Raw genomic sequence first — 21,074 nt, 5'->3', positions numbered from 1 at the left:
GGAGCTCGGAGCGGGGCGCTGTGAGGAGCCGAGCGGGAATGGCGGCCTCGCAGCGCCCCCTACGCCACTTCCGGTCCGTGCTGCGCGCGTTCCCAGCCCCGCGGGGGGCAGGGGCGGCTCAGCCGGGAGCGGCACCGACGTGTCTGCGGGCCGCGCATGCGCGGGAGGCGGCCGTGCCATAGCAACCGGAGCGTCAACGGTAGCGACGGCGATGGTGGGTCCCGGCAGCGCAGGGCGGGGGGCGGACGCTCGGGGAGGGCGGCCCGCGGCTCGGGGGGGCTGCTCCGGGCCGACAGCGAGCGAGGCAGGGCGGCGGGGGGTCCTGCAGCGCCGTCCCCGTGTGCTGCTTGCCTGGGGCGAGGCCTCCCCGTGCCCGTTTGAGCGGGGCTCCGGGCGGCTCGTGCCGGCGGCAGCAGATGGATCCGCCCGCGGCTGCCGCGGTGCCGCCGTGTGAGGCGCTCCCGCCGCTCGGCTGTCTGCGGTACCGCGCGGCCCGGCCTCTGTCTGCTGCCGGGAGGCTCCGAGCCGCTCCTTGTGTACCGATACATGGATGCCAACGAAGGCGGCGCCTCAGTGGTGTCTTGGCGGGAGCGAAGTTTGTAGATGCTCGGTGTCATGACGCCCCGTGCCCCAAAGCCCTATTTTGGGATTAAAAATAGCTCGATGATTAGAGCTTAAGTACATTTGCTGTCTGCTAAGATGTTGTATTCCTTGTTCCTGCAGCTCTGATGGCCATGTCTCAGGTTGGCCGCTTCTGCCTTTGGGGGCTTTTGAAGTGTGTCTGTGACTTTCTTTCATCTCCATCCCTTCAGGAGGTTGTTTAGTATCTGCCTGGGGACCCCAAAGCAGCCTTCTCAAGGAGGCTGCCCTATAAGCCATAGTGCTTCCTGCCGCAGGAGGCTCCTTATCCAGGGAAATGTCAAGTGCACTTCAAAGAACAAAACAAAGCTATTGGCACGAGTTCTCTTGATAAGCCCTGTGCTGATTGTTTCCATGCACACCTGGTTCTCAGCTTCAAATCTAGTCTGGTTTTAAGCTTGGATTTGGGACAGGAGGAGGCTCTGTGAGGGATTGAGCTCATGCCCCCAAGTAGTCGGCTAGCAGAATTGTGGAAAAGTGCTGGAAACTTCCCATCTGACAAAAGAAACAACTGGAAACCTGTTGGTTTGGCTGTCACGCTGCTATGGCTGCTCACTGGAGTCTCAAGGAGGCTGCCGGAGCTGGAGCTGGGGTTGTGTTCTGAGCAGGAGGTGATCGCTGGGGTTGGCCTGCAGCTGGGCACCAAGGGGGCTGTGGCAGAAGTTTCCCCCCTGTCTGCAGCTGGGCCTGGAGCTGGCTGCTGTGTGGGACAGACACGATGAAGCTCAAAGTCCTTGTTCTGGGCAGGTCTAAGCAGTTGCTGGACATTCTGTGCCTGTGGCACCTCAGATTGTTCTTAACTGATAATGTATGTGTTCATGTTACGTGATTTGATGACAACATTGTTAGAAAAAAAGAAATACACGCATTTCAGATTGCTCTTGATTCTTTGGTAGGAGGCACCTTCATTTCCCTGGTGGATTCTAACAGGCTTTATCATTCTGTCTACTCACAGACAGGCAGGAAATTACTAGTGCACAGTAATAGTGTGTTTTCATAAGTGTCAGGCCACATTTTTCAGTGCAGTAATTTCTAATAGCCTTGAGTTCAGCTGAATTTCACTGTCAGAGCTGACGGTGCCCAGATTGTGCTCCAAGAGAAGACAAGAGAAAAAAGTCAGGAGAATGATGTGCTCTCATAAATCCAGCTTATTCCTTCTGAAAATGCTTCCGAGTTCCCCAGAAAATAAAATGAAGAGCCACTCCAGGAGTCCTGGCTTCTTAGTGACAGCCAGAGGAAGATCCTGCAGGAAAGTGCTGGAGGAGAAAAGCAGGACAGGAAAAGAAAAAGGGGAGAAGTGAAGAAGCCAGCTGAACATTTGCAGTGAGCATTCATTTTAATTTGTTTGTTTGTTTTAGGCGAAAGCAACAACTATCAAAGAAGCTCTAGCCAGATGGGTAAGTAAGAAAAGAGTACCTAGCTGCTTCGCAGTGCTCAGTGCTGGGCATTTTTACTATATTTAATATAGGGTTTTTTTAAGAAGTGTTTTTCCTTTTCCTCTCTCACTCCTTCTGCCCTCCAAACCCTGAACTTCATGTTTTCTGTTAAAGATTTATTTTACATTTGCTCCTTTGTCACACGTCTCTCAGAAGTCACAGATCCATGTCAGCGAGTTGCCATTTCTGTTAATTACAAAGTGCTGAGTGTGCTGTTCTGTTCCCGTTGTTTGAGAGGAGGTAAATTTTCCCTGCACTGCTGCTAATCTGTGTCCACATGACTTGTAACATTGGGTCTGCTGTTGTGTTGCATTCCAGATGTATTCCTTCCCTTTGGCACAAGGGTTTGCCTGTGCTCTACAGTCAGAATGAAGTAAATTAAATCAAAGCAACGTTTAACTTGGCAATCAGGCAGCCTGATCTTAAGCAAAGTGCTGTTGTACCTGTGGTTTCTCTATGCTTATGGTGGTGTTTCATCTGAGCTTTGTTCCAGAGGTGGGTCACAGGCTGCAGGAATCTTCTTTTAGCTGCTCACTCCCCACCACAGGCCACGTTAGGAGCTCCCTCTCTGTCCTGTTTGAAGAGATAATGTAATTTTGTCTGTTGGCTTAAGGTGGCTATCAATCAGATTCTAAGCTGAGTCAAAATGCAGGTAGATACAGGGTTATCCTTCTTGTTAGGAAAGGAAATTGAAATTTCAAGTCTGTGTGGTGACTCAGTTTGAGCAGTTCACCATGTTCTAGCAAAACGTGGACCACACTTGTTTCCTAAATGGCTGATTATGACTAAAAATACTATCATACTGAATTTGGACAGAAACTGGAATATAAGTGAATGTGCGTGGCAACATAATAGTGCTCTATCAAGTTGCCTGAAGTATTTTGGGCATGCAAGACAAAATGATGTCCGATCTTGTGCTGGGCCATCCTTACATGTTTCTGGGACGCAATTCATTTTCTTCTCAAGTAAAGACATAAAACCGACCTCAGCTCTCTCACTTTTCAATAGCTGCATAAAAACGGAGGAGAAAACAAGAGTCCTTGTTTTGGAAACACAGAACAGATTGCTCCTTTGTTAACAGACCTCCAGTCCTTGCACTGAACGCTGAGTGAATCGACAGAACGTTCCCTTTGTGCAGTCAGGGAAGCAGCTGTCACAACTGGCGTTACTGCTGAAAAAGATACTTGCTGCAAGTGTTGAGTGGATAATTACCATCGCCTCAGAATTTTAAACCATTTCATAGGGTGCATTTCTTTAATAAACACACCCAAATGCTGCTGTTATGACAAGTCTTCCAAATCTCTGAACTTTATAAAGTATTTCATCTAGGAAATCATCAACTTAGGTTGTAAATAGAAAATCTGTTTTCTAACATACTCTCTGAAGTGTGAAATCTTCCACTCCTTCCTAATGACTAACTAAAAGTGATTTTTTTTGTTGTTTAGTGAATTCTGTGAACAATAAGGATTTATCGCTTTCTTTACAACTTCTCTGATTTCTAACTGGCCTTTGTTTCAGAGGTGGAATGTTACCAGTCCAGGCTCAGAGCTCTCTCCTCCCTGTCCTCCAGTGGTTCAGTTATATTTCCATTTTTTTATGAAGAATGTAATCAGTTTCTCTTTTCACGTGCGTTCTGGAGGAGGTAGAGCTGAGTTCCAGACTTGAGGCTGGGCACTAGCTCCACCTCAGGGGACTAGCAGTCACAGCTCCCATTTCAGGAGGAGGAATACATGGGAGCTATACAAAATGGTTAAAGCTGAGGCAAGATTTGAGGAAAGTGCTGTTGAGATTCCCCCCCACAATGTACTCCTCTGCCTTCTGAGTCTGTGCTGCGCGTTGGGTGAGTTCTGACTTTTCTGGCTGAAGAGGAAAGGAGATTTCTGTGTGAGATTTTCAGAATGTGCTTCTGCTACATAATCTTCTGGCCCTAACTGAGGCTCCCACATGTCAATCTTCACTTCGATTCAGAGTTTCAGACCTCCAGTTATCCTCCATTTCTTTTTTGGAGAAGACACCTGAGTTAACTTAAGTGTATCCCAAATCAAAAAAGAAAAAGAAAAAAAAGGCTCTTGAAGCACAGTATTCAAAATGCTTTCTCTTTCCAGTATTTTCTTTCAGTAGTATATTGGAATTATCTCTATATTAATTACTTGTATGGGAATGTTACAGTACAGCAGTTCTTAGTGATTTTGTGCAGCGAGCGTATTCTTTACCTTCTCTTTTCCTTAGGAAGAAAAAAGTGGCCAGAAGGCTTCAGAGGCAAAAGAAGTGAAACTGTATGGCCAGATTCCTCCTGTAGAGAAGATGGATGAATCTCTCTCCACTCTTGTTAACTGCGAGTAAGTTACGCTAAAGACAAATTGGAAACCAAGCATTCTCTTTTTTTTTGTACTAATTTGGTTAATGTGCCCAAGCGGCAGCGTGGAGTGGCATGCAGGTTATCTAAGTAGCCCTGGGCACCAAGTCAGTTCAGCTGCTGTTTAGCTGAGGAAAATGAAGTGTTGTCTTTGTAGGCAATGGGACCGAGAAAAAAAAGAGAGAGCTGGACTTCCCAAAAGAAATTAGAACCGTTTCAGAAATAAGTTTCTGTGCATTTGTTAAGGCTGTGCTTAAAAGGCCATCCCGTACGTGGTGTCAGTAACACGTGGTACTTTCCTGGAAGCTAAACAAAGTCACAGAAATCACGATGTTTTGAGAGAATAGACAAGTATTTGTAGTGCAGTGGCGTTTAGATGTAGAACTCTTCTGATATAGTGATCCCTTTTGTTCTGAGAGTTGACTGTTCTTGCTTTTAAAGGAAGCTTTCGTTGTCTACAAACTGCATTGAAAGAATTGCCAACTTGAGCAACCTAAGTAAGTGACAAACCAGTGATTGTATGTTTTCTCGTTGTGTGGATAGGAAATATACTACAGTTCATAATGCATGTCTAGCTTTTTACCTTTTCTAATCCTTTTTAACTTCTTACTCTTAGAAGATTGTAATTGACTTTAAAATTATCAGTCTTCCTGGAGAATGCATGTTTAGCAGTAAAGGCGAACTAAAGCACGTGTCTCTGTGCAGTCTTGGCAGTTGTTTTGCTGTGCAAGATTAGTACAAAAAAAATCCATCCAGAAGTAGCTTTGTAATCTCCAGTGGGTTTGAGTGGAGATTACACTCAATGTGTAATTGAGTTATGTGTAATTACTGTTATGATACTCAACAGTAATTGATTCTAGAATGATTTAACAACTGATTTCCACATTGATGATGGAGAGTCTGCAGTTCAGCAACTTAATAATTGGGGCGTAGTCTGTTACTGAGGTCAGAGTGTTGTGGGCCTGGATGGAATCTGGAGGTGAGACAAAATAGAACTTCACGGTATGTCTCTTTAAGGTACAGAATGAGAGGAACTTACAGTTTCTATTGTCTTCCATGAGAGAAATCAATGCTCACAGCAATGAGAAACAATCAAGTATTTGCCATTGTTCATTGCAAAGAGGATACTGAGAAATCCTCTTAAACGTCCAGCACTATTTTCAGTTAGAAAATATTAGTGTTGCATATGTGATACTGTAATCATGCTGAGTAGATAATTCTGTGTAGGACCACACCTCAGCATCCGTGCATGTGAGGAGAATGTAAATGATAGCAACAGGTATTAGATTTCTGTTTAATTGTGCGTAAATATTTCTTGAGGAACTCTTATTGCTTCCAAAATATATAATATCTCCGAACAGGAGAACTAAAGAACGGTAACGGCAATTAGAAATGGCTTGAAGGTGTGATGTTTCCTGCAGCCTTTCATTTTTGTGTTTGTAACTATCCTCTCATCCCTTGGGAATTTCTAAAGCTAGTGCAGACTTGTAATTCCTGAACATGCAGTACAAAGAGAATGAGGGCAGCCGGCTATTCTCCGTGCTGTGGATGGGGAACTGTAGGGATAGTCTGGAGAACATTAGCTGTAGCTGACTTTAGACTTAACTGAGGATGAGTTTTCATATTCTGAGCCGTGGTCAGGTGTTAAGCTGCTGCATTTAAAGAGAAAAAGAATTCCATTTGTGCCTGAAATGTTTAATCCTAACTAGTCTTTCTGTTTTAGAACATCTACCGGTTGTGGTTTTGTCCCCGTGTTCCTATAGATAGGACACACAACTACCTGTTTTAGATCAGCCTCGAATCTTTACCCATAGCAGTCTCCAGCCACTACGTTGCTATCTATGCAGTTTGTTGCTACTAGATTTTATTAGCCTCACTATAAGTTACTGTAGTTATTAGTTATTTGCTTGTTTATACCTGCAACAAAACTCATGTGGATACTGAAAAGGAGTTTTCTGGAAAGACTGCTATTTTGTCATAGCTCTGAGTTACTCTAATATTACACTAAATTCCAGCAAGAGTAGCTCACTTCAAAAAGCATATTTGTATGGCTGCTACAGTAAGCTGAAATATTTCTCATCAGACTTCTGTATGGCAGCCTTCTGTGCTATCTCTATTTTAGAAGTCAGGGCTACAGCCTTAAAATTAGATTAGAACAGTTTATTTGTTTAACCTGGAGAAGCAAGGGGTAAGAACTGTGTGAAATCAAAGCTTGCAAGCTAGCAGTTAGAGCTCAGGTGCAAGATGAAATTCTAGGCTGTTTTCAGTGTTTATGTGGCCTGAATCTCAGTGAGGTAACCTACAAATGAACAGCTTTGTACTTGTGAGCACATTTCTGGGCTGCCCTCTGCATCAGTTCCCAATCATTATCAGTTTTTATTTCTACTGCATCATCCTTTCTTAAGGCAGAGTTTTTGGAACATAGGTATTTTGGGAGTTTTACCTGAATTACAGCATCTTCTTACACGTAAGAAATCACTTATGGCAACTTTCTGTTACCTATTTCAGAAAAGCTGAGGATTCTGTCTTTGGGAAGAAATAACATTAAGAACTTGAATGGATTGGTACGTGCATCTTAATCTTAACACCCTACTAATAAAATGGAGCGCTATCCAAGATGTGGGATAATTTCCCTATAGGTTTTGGCTGAATTTTACCTTATTTCCCAGACTTCCATTTTATTCTGTCACAGTGGTATGTTTACTCTCTTTCTTATTGCTTCCGAATTCTCAGGTAGTTTTTGTTTGTTTGCTTTTGGGGGGGAAATGGTGGCAGAACTGAATGTACCAGGCAAAGGAAAAATTATGGGGGAAGAAATGGGATCAGTTTTATTTTATCTGTGTTAAAGCAGAATATTTTTTCAATCAACTTCATTAAAAATGAATTTAGATTATTTTCTTCCTTGACAGATATCACATGTTTCTCCTGCAGAATATTCCTGCTTAAAACTATTGCCACCCTCAGAGATGCCATTTTCTCTGAAGCGTAAAATGAAATCAATTTATAATAACTGGTTTATAGAAACACTCCTTTTTGAGGGAGTTACAAAAGCAACTTCCATCCTCCGGATCCAAACATGTTCCTGAGACAGACCATTCCCTCATACTGCATAAAAACCCCCGTGAAAGAATTGTTGAATAGCAGCCACTTTGTGCACCAACAGCCACTTTTGTCTTCTGTTTCCCTATGCCGTCCCCAATGCTGTTCCCTCTCGTATTCTAATTCTGTGGTTTTTGACCTCCTAAATATATTTCATATCCTTTGCTCTGATTCCCGGGAGTATTTGTAATGCTTAATTAGAAACCTGCCTAAAAGGAAACGAAGACCAATATATCTTAGTATTTTCTTGCGTAAGGTGACCTGCAGGGGTGAAGAAGAGAGTCTGAAGAATAAGGACTTATTTTCACTTACCTGAGTAGCTCTGTTGTTTTCCAGGAAGCAGTTGGAGATACGTTAGAAGAGCTGTGGATCTCCTACAACTTCATTGAGAAACTGAGGGGTATCCGTGTAATGAAGAAGCTGAAGGTTCTTTATATGTCCAACAATTTGGTGAAAGACTGGGGTAAGCCATTCCTGTCTATCCTGCAGCTTCCTAAGGATTATGGTGAATGCATGAGTTAGCAAGTCAAAAAATAGTTCTCTGTGTCCTGGGGCTTAAGTTTTACTGATAAGCCTGCAGAAGTACACAGAATCCTGAAATATTTCATGCAAGACATTAAAAATAGGAGATTGAATTTAAATTCTAAGCCCAGTTATTCAATTGAATCACCTTTTTGTATCTCCTTGCTTGGACTTCTTTGAAGATGTGTACCTGTTCTTTAACGTGCTACCAGCTCAAGCACAAATGATCGCCATCTGTTTGTATCCCAAGCTACTTACGTGTGCAGAGTTTGAAAGGAAATGTTTGGTGCGAATGTACTTTCCTTGCTCAACAATCTAGTTGGTATTTTCATGTTTATGGTTGCAGCAGAGTTTGCGAGACTGGCAGAGCTGCCTTTATTGGAGGACCTGGTGTTTGTAGGCAATCCACTGCAAGAGAAAATTGCCGCTGAGCAGAATTGGATTGAAGAAGCAGCCAAACGGGTGCCCACGCTGAAAAAGCTGGATGGTGAGTTCGGGCTGTGAGGCAGTTGATCTAAGTGACAAGCTTAGCAGAAAGAAGAAAATAATATGGGAAATAAATTGTAACCTCAAAAGCTCATCTGTGCAATCCTGCACCAGCTGCAGGATCTTCTGAAAAGTTGTCCATGTGGTGTGCAGCCCACAGGTTACCCAACCAAATAGTTTTAGCACATCACTTTATTCCCCAGAGAAGTGGCCACAACACTGAGCCTGCCAGAGATCAAAGAAATGCAAAGCATCTGGACAATGCTCTCAGACATGTTCTGATTATAGGGTGGTCCTGGGTGGAGCCAGTGGCAGGAAATAGAATTATTTTCTCTTTCTGACAGCCTGACTCTTTCCTAGTTTTGATAGTCCAGATCAGTTTTCAAGCAGATGAGCATTATCTGTACCTTTCTCTGCATAATCTCTTCAAAAATGAGTAGATTTTCTTTTTTTTTTTTCCCTTGCAGGTACCCTTGTAGTTAAACAACAACAAGAAGAAGAAGAAGGAGGAGAAGGAGGAGAAAACTGATGAGACTTTTGTGTTGGGTGTTTACTAATGGAAGTATCTCCAGATTGCTCAGCACACAGAACTTTTATATAAATGTTTGTTTTGAAGAAAAGCTTTGGGCAATTTTTAAAAGACCAGCTTATCTCCACAGTCTCTTACCCAAAGAGTTATTTACCAAACTTCAGGCACACCGGTTTTCTCAAGCTTCTGCCACCTTCTGCAGAGACCAGTGGAGTTGAGTTCATCTACTGTTTGGTTTGTGAGAGATCTTTACCTGAACTAATACCCAGCTATTTCTTATTCCTGATTAGTGGTGCTTATTGTTTGCTCTTGTGTTACAACGGAGCAATTTTAGCTTGTTAGATGCAGCTGGCTAACATTCAGTTGAACCACCATGGCTAAAGGAACGTTACATTTTAGAACTATGTTATGGACTTTGTTGTGTTTAATTATGTTATGGGAATCCCTTAATATTTTAAGTATGTGAATTTGCCTTTTTATGCCCTTAAGTATTTTATGCCAAATAGGCCCAGAAGTTGTGGACATACGCACAAGAAAGGTAACGGGCTTGTGATCTCTTGTTATGGACTGTGAGTTTTGAATTGGGCCTCTTAACTTCATTGCTTAGAAGGCCACGTATAACTTATATGATGTTATTTATTTTAAAGAGGCAATGGGAGTTTTTTGCATGGTTTCAGTGAGACTAAAATATCTGCTTTTTTTTTTTTTTTCTTTTTTTTCTTTTTTTTTACGAATTACTTTGATTGGAATTTGTAGACTATCAGCCTACAGCTGGTTCCTGCTCCTAATCTTATTTTGGCTCACCGATGGACGTAATCCTTCTCAGCTCTGGAATTTTCCTGTAACTAAGTAGGCTGATACTCACTCAGAAACAAGCAGTGAACAAGAGACCTGGGCTTGAGATGTAAAGTTCTGGGTTTGGGATACTAATGTTTTTCTAAAGCACAGACGTAAGCAGTGAGTGAAATGTGTATGTGATTACTGAGGAAGGTGGGACAAGGTGGGAAACGGGCATTGGAAAATAAGCATGGAAGAGGTACTAAACATGCTCTGTTGCACGTTAACCATTTTCAGTAAACCTCCTTAGATGGCAGGTAACTATTTTTAGCAAAAAGCATTATGTAATGCTAAAAACAGGCATAGTTGCACCACTGGATGCAAATGATGTTCCTCCCTCTCTACTTCCTTTAGAAGTCATCTAAGTAGATTTTCTGGCAGCTTATTTTTATTGTTTTTAAGCTTTTCTTCTAATTCGATGCATTATCTTCGTTTAAACTAGAAAAGTGTACCAGCAGGTTTTAGAACAGACACATAAGGGATGAAGGCAGAACACCGCTTTTAATTTGTTTGTGAAAGAGTGGCAGGGGTTGATATCCTGGAGCACCATGGTCAGGGTTAAAAAGGGTGGAAATGGCCCAGGCTACAGTGGAATTGATCTCAAACTCCAGGTATAATTTTAGTATAAGTTAACTCTATTGCTCGTCAGTATCTAAGTGACAGGTGTGAAGATTACAAGGCAATCAGAGCCTGGTGTCAATATATTCTTTCTTGTTATTCTTTGATTTTTAGAGTAATTCCTAAGCATTCCAACTTAAACTGGCAGTTACAAATAAGTCTAGAGTTTGACTTAGATCCATTTCTTAAAATCAGGTCAGAAGAACAATGGCAAAAGCTGGGTGTATTTTACAGACTATGTTCAACCATTTCACGTTGGCCTCTTAAAACCAATTCAGTTCACTTGCAACCAGTCAGCTTTGGAAAAGCAGATGTGATTTAAAAGAGTACCCAGCTTTATGACACACATGGTTTTTACTAACCCCAGCTTTTGTATTAGGGCAACAGGGAGTAGGCTTGGGCCCATGCCTACAGTAATTAAAGTGTGCTTGCCACGAGAACTTCCAAATATTATCAGCAAATAGAAAAGCCAATTTCATCTGTGTGTGGAGCTGTTTTCAGGATAGAACATGCAGTGCTCTTGGCATGGAATCTGGCCAAGAGGCAGTGCGTTCAAATCCCTGTACCAGTGTGTACAGTTACGGTACATATAGTTTAATTAGCTCCTCAAAAGAAATGAGATGGAGATGAGAATGTTGTCCAGTGTTACATAATCCTACTGGTTAATTTTGTAAGATCTAAATATGGTCTAAGTCCATACATTTACAAAGGCAGCATTAGATACAGCAGAGACTCTATTTGGGGACAGTCTGAGAACAGAACAGCATCTTAGCGTTGTAGGTGGAGATAGTTCCATTGTCAAGGCTTGAGGAGCACGAAAGAGCAGTTCCTGGCTCTTGTAAGTGACAAGTTGAGGCTCCATGGATTAATTACCATTAATCAGTCCAGCAGTAACTAATGCAGTTGCTCACCGGTAGAGCTGTGTATAGCACATGCCTATTGGCATCAGCTCCTTTCACAGCAATTAACAAGCATAAATTCTCTTTTTTGCACCTGTGTTATAAATATGAGAATAAAAACAATCATTACTGAAGGGAACAGGGCATCCAGTCTCAGCATAATTGTAGCAGCAGTGAAGTACACTTAGAAGTTTTTCCTTTGCCATTCACCCTCCATACTGCAGAACCTTTGCATGTAAGTTAACCCCTTTCTAATTTTTAGCTCAACGTTGTTGTATATGATGAATTGTGGGTTACTGCCCCAAACAAATCAAAATCCCATGAACTTTGCTAGCCCCAAATAAATGAAGTTTTAATAAATTTCTAAAATTTGCACTTTAAAATTATGCACTAGATGTGGTGGAGGAGACAGACAGAATTAAAGCAGCTGATTTGCATGCTGATGGAGCTGCACTGAGTCACTGATACACTATCAGAGATCAGACTGTGCCCACAGTAGTGGCTGAGCAGCAGAGTGAGATGCTGAAAGAATTCTTTCTGTATTATTTTTTACGCTTCCACATCTCACCACGTCTAATAACGTCCTAAGCACATTATTATTCATGGATGAGAAGAGCACCCATGTAAAACTTGCAAGCCATGTGGAATTCTGCTTTTCCCACAGAAATGACGGAGGATTAGCATCCACTTAATTACATAGAGAAATATCCTACAATTAAATTAGAGATAGAAAATAGGTATTTTACTTGCTTGTTAGCACACTGACCTCTCTTCAAAGAGCTGATGTATGCAGTGGTTACATTTCAAATGGCTGGAAAAACGTGAGAGGAGACCTGAGAACCAGCAGCTGATTCAGATTACAACAGAAATAGACCCATCTAGGAACATCTTCAAGCAAGAGAGCACTTTTAACATCTACTTTTGATTACCTTTTGTATACCGTAATGTAATTTTGTAGCATGACCAAATTGTTAAAGTTGCTGTGTTTAAATTATTTAGGCCGATGTTTGTAAGTGAACCTCTGTGAAACTTGTTTAAAAATAACAATGCTATTTTATATTAAAAAAAAAAGTCTTTGGCTATTGTGTAATGGAATAGTATTCGGAAATCAATTTTTGTTCTCATTAACTTTTCCTAGGTGCTCAGGGGGCAATGTATTTATAGCACGGAAACGCTGTCCCTTATTGCCCCTATATTTTAGAATAGAAAATAACGTAGGCTTTACAAATGTTGATCTAATTGTGATTGTTGTCATCTGCTACATAAAGATTTTTTCAGTCTTTTCATACAGACATTGGTTGTCAGATTTGTTGTTAGGTCCTAAGAGAAAAGTCTGCTATTTTTATTTGGGGTAAAAAGACCACAAATGTATTAAATAAGGGTAAGTCTTATTTCCGTATAAACCCCCTAGTTTGCTTTGAATTTAAGCTCTGGGAATAGCATTACACAATCAGCTCCACTCAGCCAGCTCAGGAGAAGGCTGCTGCTTAATGAACTTCTGTAATAGGAACTTCAGCCTTTAGTAAGCAGCGTCAGCTAAAAGTAGTTTCAAAACTCAGATGTAAATGAGAAAGCTTCCTACCCTGCAGTAGTCACCCTCAGGAGAAATAAGAACATCATCCTGAACCAACAGCTGTAGGGCCATTGAAAAATAAATATTCAGGGAGTTACTGCAAGATTCCTCATAATGTTGCTCCCTCAAAATGAGTCTGAGCTCAGAAATCACAGAAGTGCCTTATAAGGTCTCCCAGTAGTTGAAATAACCTTGGATCCACCCCCTGAAAAAAGATGAAAACCAAACTGTCCTAAGCTTATTATTGTTAATTTTCCATCATGCAGATTTTGTTTGCACAGCTTTAGTGCAGTCAGCCTGGAACACTTTTGCCCATAGGTTGTGATAGTGAGGCAAGTGCATTATTTTCTTTGCCATCTAAGTAAATACCACTTACTTTCTCACATGCTATTGCTGATCAACATCCATATCTGCAGGAGTCAATTGAAGCAGGGGCTCCTGCACTGCTCGACTCCATCCTTCTGTCATCCTTGCCAACATCCTGGAAATACAAGTTTGTCAGCATAAACAAACAGCCAAGAAGAAATTACCCTGAGGTGGGCCCTTCTTAGCTCCTAACTGAGAGCTCACAGGAGATGCACGTTTCTACACACTCTGTAAGTGCTATGTTACCAAATGTATATAAAAAAAATAGAAATAGACCCAGGTAACAGACACGTGCCTTTAAGACAGTATTCACTAACATGTCTATTTAAACATTACAAATGAGAAATATGATAAAATATCAATTACAACTGGCTTTGTGTTATAACCCACCGCTGTTTCTACATGCAGCCAATTCAGTTCCTGAACAGCAAGAAGCACTGTGTCTTTTCCCAGCAGTTCCAGATGTGTTTCACCTGGACGTACTGCCCTCTATCCCACCTAGAGCTGCTCAGAAGTTCAGATTTGATGCACACTCTTCAAGCACCAACCGACTTCATGCTGCCTCAGCTCTGCAGCTGTTTCCGTAGCATCAGAAGCAGAATTCAGCTGTCTTCATTTACTTCTTGCCTCGGGCTGCACACGCTTCAGTGTTGGTAAAGCAAACAGAGCTGTATCTACCAGATACTTTCTAGATTCTTTCTTGTATGTAAGACCCACAATACATCGCAGGCTGATATCTTCAGGGAGAGTACTGAGAAACAGCCCCAGTAACTGCTGTGGAAAACAGAGGGAAATAGGATCAGAGAGCAGAATTGCTTAACGCGACTCATAGCAGGATTCAGAGCTGCCTCCTGTATATGAACAAACCACCAACCCGAGCCGGCAGCCACTGCCTCATAGCAACAAAAAACCTCACCTCCGAGACTATTTTTAAACCGCATTTAATAAAAGGGTTTCTTAGATATATAGAGGATATTAAGTAAATAAGTTACATAGTACATTACAATCACATCAGCAAGATTGCCTTTAGTGTATTAATATTTTATAAAAAAAAGCACACAAAAAATAAATTCAGTCCAGTCTATCACAACTGTACAGCAACAGGTAAATATATTTATATATGTACATTTCTAACATGTAACAGTCTTTTAAAAGGTGCCATAGGCAGCAAACACACAAAAGGAAGTGTCTGCTCACTTGCTAAAATAAAAGTAATATACTTTATTATAAAGCATTTGTACAGTAATTACAAAGGCCGACTGCTCCTGTACAGTACACCAAAGCTTTGACTACAAATTTAAAAACAACGTAAAAAGAATGAACTCAACAAAAAAAGTTCTTATCAAATCTGAGCTACGGGGGGAAAAATACACATGGAGAAGCTGCAGGAAACAGATCTTTAAAATACACATTTCTATAAAAATATACGTCGCTTTCGATTCTCGAGAAGTGTTTCTTGGGCTCAGCTGTCGGTGGAATTTCTTGCTCTCAGATAGAGAGCTCCTCGCATGAAGCTCAGGGGCTGCCCCGACAACACTTGGCCTCACAGAGAACAAGGGCAAGAAAAGCAGCTGAACCCAAGTGAAGAATATACACAGAAACTCACCCCTGTGAAAATCAAACACAGTTTGTAGACACCGCTTCTTTGTCTCTTTAAAGCTTTATAAACTTCCAGACATACATTAGAAGATAGAACAGAGAATGCTCGCATGGGAAATGAGAAATGAGGTTTCTGGCAGAGGTAATCACTGGACTAAAAGTGCCTTTGTATGAAAGCAGATGAGACAAATACAGCTCTAGTCCTCCCCACTCACATTTCTTTTAGGACAGGATACAAATATACAGGAACTTTCCAAGACCACTCCTTGAGAGAAAATTAAGTGGTACATAATAGCCAAGAGAGGAGCTTGCTCCTCCTGGTTTAGGAAACACTTCTTTTTTTTGGGTGATGCCTTTATGATAAGCTTGCTGCGAATATGAGAATCACCATGAAGTGTCAGGTTTGTGAAATGAGAAGGTTTGTAATAGCTAATCCAGATTCCATGAATTCCAAGACTAGGATGGAACTAAAAGATGAGTTACCTTTCAGTTTCAGAACGTCTCCCTTTTCCCTGCCTTCAAAGCAGCTGCCATCCTGCCTGGTCCAGCTGCCAGCGCAGCTGTTCTGGGGCCTCCAGCGTACAGAAGTGAGTTCTCCAGGATACTGCAGCCTGTTCAGTCAAGCTGCTCCGATTTTAAATGGGAAAGCATCCAATACATTACGATGCAGAGTTGCTCTTGCAGCCGGATAGCAAAACACCTGTAGCTATATCAGATATGCATCACGAGTGCATGCATTTTATCTAGCAATTATATACACATCATCTTATAAAATGGAGGTGCTATCCCCATGCAGAGCACAAATCTGAAAGGCTGAATTAATCTATCAGTAAAGAGCAGATGACACGGGCAGAAAGGCAAAAAACACACAACCAGGGCAAACATGACCACTAGCCCACTTCTCACAGCGTCTCTGCAACACCCAGAGCTGGCATCGAGATCCAGCTGGGCCATGGTTCGGAAATACAGCCACTACTATGTGTACAACCACCCTGCACTCTAAGGGACAAATACCAGCATGCAGCTACAGACCTGCAGCCTGTATCTTCTGTTTGTTCCCAGACAATGAACAGCTAACACAAAGAAACACCCTCCTTGTTCCAGCTCTGCCTGGGAGCGCACAGCACCTTCTAGACTAACAGCAAGAGTAGCGAGAATGGAGACCTGCGAAACTGCTTTCAAACAGAAAGTAATCTGCACGGGGCTTTCAAATGGACACACTGTCAGAACATCAGAACAGACTGATTAGTTTTTTAATCATAATTGGAGTAACACAGCCTTAAAAACACCGCGCTGCAGTGAAGAGCCACTCAATTTTTCCCCTACACAGAATAATGTAATTCATTCCAGATCAGACAAATTCAGTTCAAATGCTTTGTCTACAGCAGATGGGTGTTTTGGTTTGCTTTTTTTTCTGACAGTTATATTCTGTGTTTGTTTGTTTAGTTTTGGAAACAACTCCGCCAAGCTTTGCTAGTTGGCATGATCCAATTCAGATGCCAGGTACACTCCATACTGCTTCTGTAAGCAGGTGAGCAGCAGGTTTAGCGCTACTTGTTTTTAACTAAGACACCTAGAGGAACATTTTCACTCATTACCATGACAGAAAAGGTTTTCTGCTGGCTACTAGCAATATGGAAACACATTTGTCACCACTTACTTGGAATACATAACTGCTTTTGGTCAGCCACGCTAGCTCATGTTTGTAGCAGCCATCCTATCCTCAGAAAAAGCCCAGTTTAGATTTCTTCTAGCAAAGGGTCTCTCTGTAATGTCTTGCTGTTCTCTGCTATTGCATTAGGGTGGGAGAGAAGTGATCAGTACTGGATTTGTTGCGTAATAAATACATAGTTTTAGTGCAATTAAAGACAATTCCTTATTTCTTCTTAGCACCTCAATTGCTTACACTTTGTGAGGCAAAACAACTCATTGACTTCCTAAAGCAGACAGAATCAGTGAAAGAGCCTTTTTGGAACACACTAATAATGCTTACCTTAAAGCATTACCATGTCTAGCAAGATAAAACTGGTACCTAAAGCAGTAACACGATTTGCTTTAAATCTTTGTAGCTGATTTCACCTGTTAGTCACCTCCCATTGTAATTTGCTATGCAGTATCTAAAACTACAGCCAACTTGAAAACTGCTGAGGGCTGCAGCTGAGTGTGGGCTTGTTGTTACTCTGGCATACTTGAAGAAATTGAAAATACTGAGTGAAATGGAGGTGTTACACTGTTAAGGTAAAACAGAGACACGTATGGATTTCCTGCCCATACAGAGAACAGCCCACAGCTATTAATCTGTCTGTGTACTGTTTTCCTGGAGGACATCAAGGAGTTCTTCTAGCTCAGCACCCCACTTCCTAGCTGGGACTACACTGCTGTTCCACACTTCCCCTCACTTTTTGCTAAACAACTGCTCCTGATCCCTGTCTGAGACAAGGCATGGAGGCAGCCATTGGTTTGTCCTGATATGAACAGCTTTTTTTTTCCTTTTTCTTTTTAAAAAAGATTAAATAGTTGATTTTGCACTGTTTTACTAAGGACAACAAAAGCACTTTCTGAAAATAGTTTCATTACCCTTATTTGAATTATCAGGTTTAGACAGATCTCTTTTCTCCAGCTTTAACAACCTTCATTTTGTTTCTCTCTGTGTGCCATTTCCACCTCTATCTCCATTTCTTCATTCTGTCCTCCCAGGACTTCCCAGCCTTGTAAGTGACTGCACACCATACTACAGCTGAGACCGCTACTCCAGGAAATCCATCCATCACAGCAGCATCTACATTGTTTTAAACCCATTTAACATATATTCACAAGCCCTGCATGTTTTTGAGCTGATGCTCCGCCCTGCAGGTCTCAGGATCTGGAAACCACTGGCAACTTCCCAGAAACATACTTCAGAATTTTAACTGCATCATCACTTTATACCGGAATTAATCCCAGCAGTAGAAGTGAGCCATGTATTCCAGCTGCTTCACTGACTGTGCTGGCACAGTGTGCTAAAGCTTATGTTCTCTCTGAAGGCCCCAGGATAGCAGCAGATGAGCTTTTTCTCTGATTTACAGGAGGAAAAAGATAATAACACTGAAAATCTTAGTAGGAAGACCAATACGCTCAAGCTTCTCTTTAATGACGAGTAGCTTTCAGTTCTTTGCAGTTTCTGAACGGATTGTAATGGTTTGTGCCATCTGCTTCCATAGTCTTGTCTGCAAAACCCAGGGACATGCAGCAGTCATCCCAGCGCTGACAGGGTCACCTGGCTTCATTAGGAATGAACACACAGCATTGGTAGGAAATCAAATGCACACAGGCAGAATTGCCAACACTGAAAAAAGTGCAGTCTGTCTGATAACGCTACTGATTTTAAGAGTAGTAATTGTTTCTATTAAGTCTATACAAAGGCATATGTATGAAAAGAAAATATGGTACAATACACAGCCTCCCAGACTTGGACAGCGTGACCGTGGTTGCACAAAACTACCTGTGGCAGGAAAAGAGGAGCAGATGGCATGCTGAGTCAGATCATTTTCCATCGGCAACTTGACAAGTAGATACATTGCCTGACATTCATCCAGCAGCCCAAAGAGGCAAATTAAAAAATAATTTAAAAATATCAGCACACTTCATGTGCACTAACCCACCCAGGATCCCCGCTTGGCCATGCACCACAGGAGCAGCATGCATGGGATGTGATGCACTGCTGGCACCCAGGAACTGCTGCCTCCACACACTGCGCTGAAGGAGCCAGAACAGGGAGCTGGGGCTGATCAACTGTGAGAGCAAGGAAGTGATCTGATTCTCTGCATCTTTATGAAGTAAAGATGAAGAGGGCTATAAAGATGCACAAACCATTCCTGTGCAATCTATGTCACCCGGAATCCTTTTGCATCCTCTTAACTTCCATTTACCAGCAGGCTTTTGGTTGCTAGACCTTTTTTTGGCCATTAGCACGTGTCAGTTCTGAAGAGAAGTCAGCATTTCAGCCAACCAAGGGGGCGACAGAAGGACAGCCCAGCAGGCATGGCTGTCCAGCCACTTGCGTGGAGGTGAGAAGCCTCCTGCATATACAGTCACATACTGTTTGATAGGAAGTATTTGGAAAACAAGGGCTCAAAATGAGAACAGTTTCAAAAGATAAATCAGGGCTGCCACAGGAAATAAATGGATGTGTTGAGAGGTAAGAGCCATTCATTCACAGGAGGATTTAAGGAGCTTCATAGATATGAGAGTTCATTCCTCCCATCTCTGGGGTGCACACAGTCCAACACGCAGACAAGGTTCACATTCACTTTCACAAAACAAACTTGCTCCCCTTTAACCAAAGTCAAAACTGACAGCATTCATTTCAAATTGCACTTGTGAAACCCAGACTGCTTTCCAAGAAGTTTATCAAAGGCTAAATGCTTTGTTTTCCACCAGGAGACAACCCACAAGGCCTGTGACTACTTCTATCCCTTCAAGATACCTTACACCCATTGCTGCATTCTTAATAGCATGAAAGAAAACCACCTCAGGGTTCTCTGAAAAATAAAACTTCCTCTCAGAATGAGGAAGCAGATCTTTTCCATCCCACTTTTCTTTTTTGTGAAACAGAGGCCAAAACCACACACTGTCTTTCCACAAAACTTGCTGGCAGGCATAATAAATGCTTAGAAAGGCAGGAAAGGGTAACAGGAAGAATAACTTCCTAAGAAAAAGAAACATCTAGAAATCACCGTTATCACAGTAACTGGATACAGTCACCACAGAGCAGAGCACCATTTTCTAACTCTGGTCTGGAAACCGTTGTATCCAAGAATCCTGTTGTCATGATTCCTGACAAGCACAAGAAGAAAGGTCTTACTGACCCCAGAGAACTTACTTCCACTGCAGGTGACATTGTTCAATTGTGTACCTCAGATTTGATTATAAATAGAATAGAAATCTTATTTGTTTTCTTTTTTAAATCCAAGCTGAAACAAATCTTCTTGTCTGCCACTCTGGCTTGGTCAGTACTGGCAAGGTGAAGTGAAACATGTGGCACGAGGAGGCTGCAGCACTGAAACTGAGACATGATGGCTCAGGTCAGAAAAGTGCAAGCAAAGAACGTGAACCGCTGAGAGGGTATTAGGTCCAGCCTTGCTACTCCCTCCATTTCCAGCCTGCTGCTATATTTCTCCATCCTCATCTGAGCTCCCACTGCTGCTTCCACTGCTGTTGCTGCCACTCTCACTGCTCTCTTCCTGCTGGGCCTGGCTGTGGGCTGCTGCTGCTGCCGCCTCTGCTGCTGCTGCTGCCGCCTCTCTCTCTTGCTGCTTCAGTGCGGCCGCCTTCTTCTCCTGCTCCGCATGGCTCTTCATGTGAGCACTGCGGCTCTTCACCTTGTAGAACACCCTGAGGAAATATAGGTGCATTAGCATTGGTCTCATTTACAGCTTCCTCCTCCATTAATTTACTGAAAGAGCTTTCCATAGCTACAGCCCCAAGTTCGCAAGCTTCAGCACAGGAACCAATGCTGGCACTGTAACAAAACATCTTCAGCAAACACCACTTCTGCCTCAGTGTGCGCCAGTGCACTGGTTGAAGTATTAGCAAGAGATCCTGAGCGCTCCTGAGTTCCTTGCTTTGATTCTTAATATATTTTTCAAATTTGGAGGGCCAACACTGGCATCTGAAACACACACATGCTGCTTAACACAACAGAACCCTGCTTTTTAGCCATTCCCCCTACACTGCAAAAATAAAATAAACATGGAAGTGGTCAGTTGCCATTCCAGACAATTATCCACATAGCTGGAAACATTTGAGCTTTTTCTTCCCAATTCTGCACTACCATGATCTATCCCTCTATCTCTCACCAATAACTACTGAATTGGCATCAAGTGTCACAAGACAGGTTTAGAGAGCATTATGAACCCTTCCCTGTTCCTTCTCTTCAAGCAGCCATCTGCCTTCTAACAGCTCTAACCTTTCCAGTACAACATGCTCTCTGAAGACACAGGGACAATATAGCTTTGCAGGGTCAGCCAAGTCCCAGGCATAGCAGTAATTTGTTAACGGCCTTTGTGATTTAACTAGATGGAGATCTCATTTTCTTGCCATCCAAATACGACACACCACTGAAATGCAGGCAGCG

At 42.3% G+C, this 21,074-nt stretch overlaps 2 protein-coding genes across 6 annotated transcripts in view; one reads left to right on the top strand and one right to left on the bottom strand.

The window, feature by feature from the left end:
* Positions 1-178: 178 nt before the first annotated feature.
* On the top strand, positions 179-12,516 carry DNAL1 (dynein axonemal light chain 1). Its single transcript, XM_015864637.3, has 8 exons — positions 179-214; positions 1,998-2,036; positions 4,305-4,414; positions 4,873-4,928; positions 6,940-6,995; positions 7,867-7,993; positions 8,399-8,539; positions 9,006-12,516. Exons 1-8 carry the CDS (start codon positions 212-214, stop codon positions 9,065-9,067), a joined length of 594 nt encoding a protein of 197 aa, XP_015720123.1. The 5' UTR covers positions 179-211; the 3' UTR covers positions 9,068-12,516.
* A 1,769-nt stretch (positions 12,517-14,285) lies between these two features.
* Positions 14,286-21,074, bottom strand: part of MIDEAS (mitotic deacetylase associated SANT domain protein) — a 52,080-nt gene continuing 45,291 nt past the window's right edge. For 4 of the 5 annotated variants that reach the window (XM_085548899.1, XM_015864588.3, XM_015864592.3 and 1 more), the window contains one exon: positions 14,286-20,332. In XM_085548899.1, the coding sequence (XP_085405025.1) occupies positions 20,107-20,332 (226 nt within the window). In that variant the 3' untranslated portion in view covers positions 14,286-20,106. The remainder of the gene's footprint in view (positions 20,333-21,074) is intronic. The other variant, XR_014946602.1, reaches the window with a different exon arrangement.

This window comes from Coturnix japonica, chromosome 5 (genome assembly GCF_054131305.1).
Source record: "Coturnix japonica strain WE chromosome 5, WE-NBRP24, whole genome shotgun sequence".
NCBI classification, from domain to species: domain Eukaryota; kingdom Metazoa; phylum Chordata; class Aves; order Galliformes; family Phasianidae; genus Coturnix; species Coturnix japonica.
This window is presented reverse-complemented; position numbering and strand designations above follow the sequence as displayed.

Excerpts from the sequence above, each read along its gene's own strand:
- DNAL1 (XM_015864637.3), top strand. Across the intron at positions 7,994-8,398 it reads CAATTTGGTGAAAGACTGGG|CAGAGTTTGCGAGACTGGCA; the intron begins GTAAGCCATTCC and ends TTATGGTTGCAG. Across the intron at positions 8,540-9,005 it reads CACGCTGAAAAAGCTGGATG|GTACCCTTGTAGTTAAACAA; the intron begins GTGAGTTCGGGC and ends TTTCCCTTGCAG.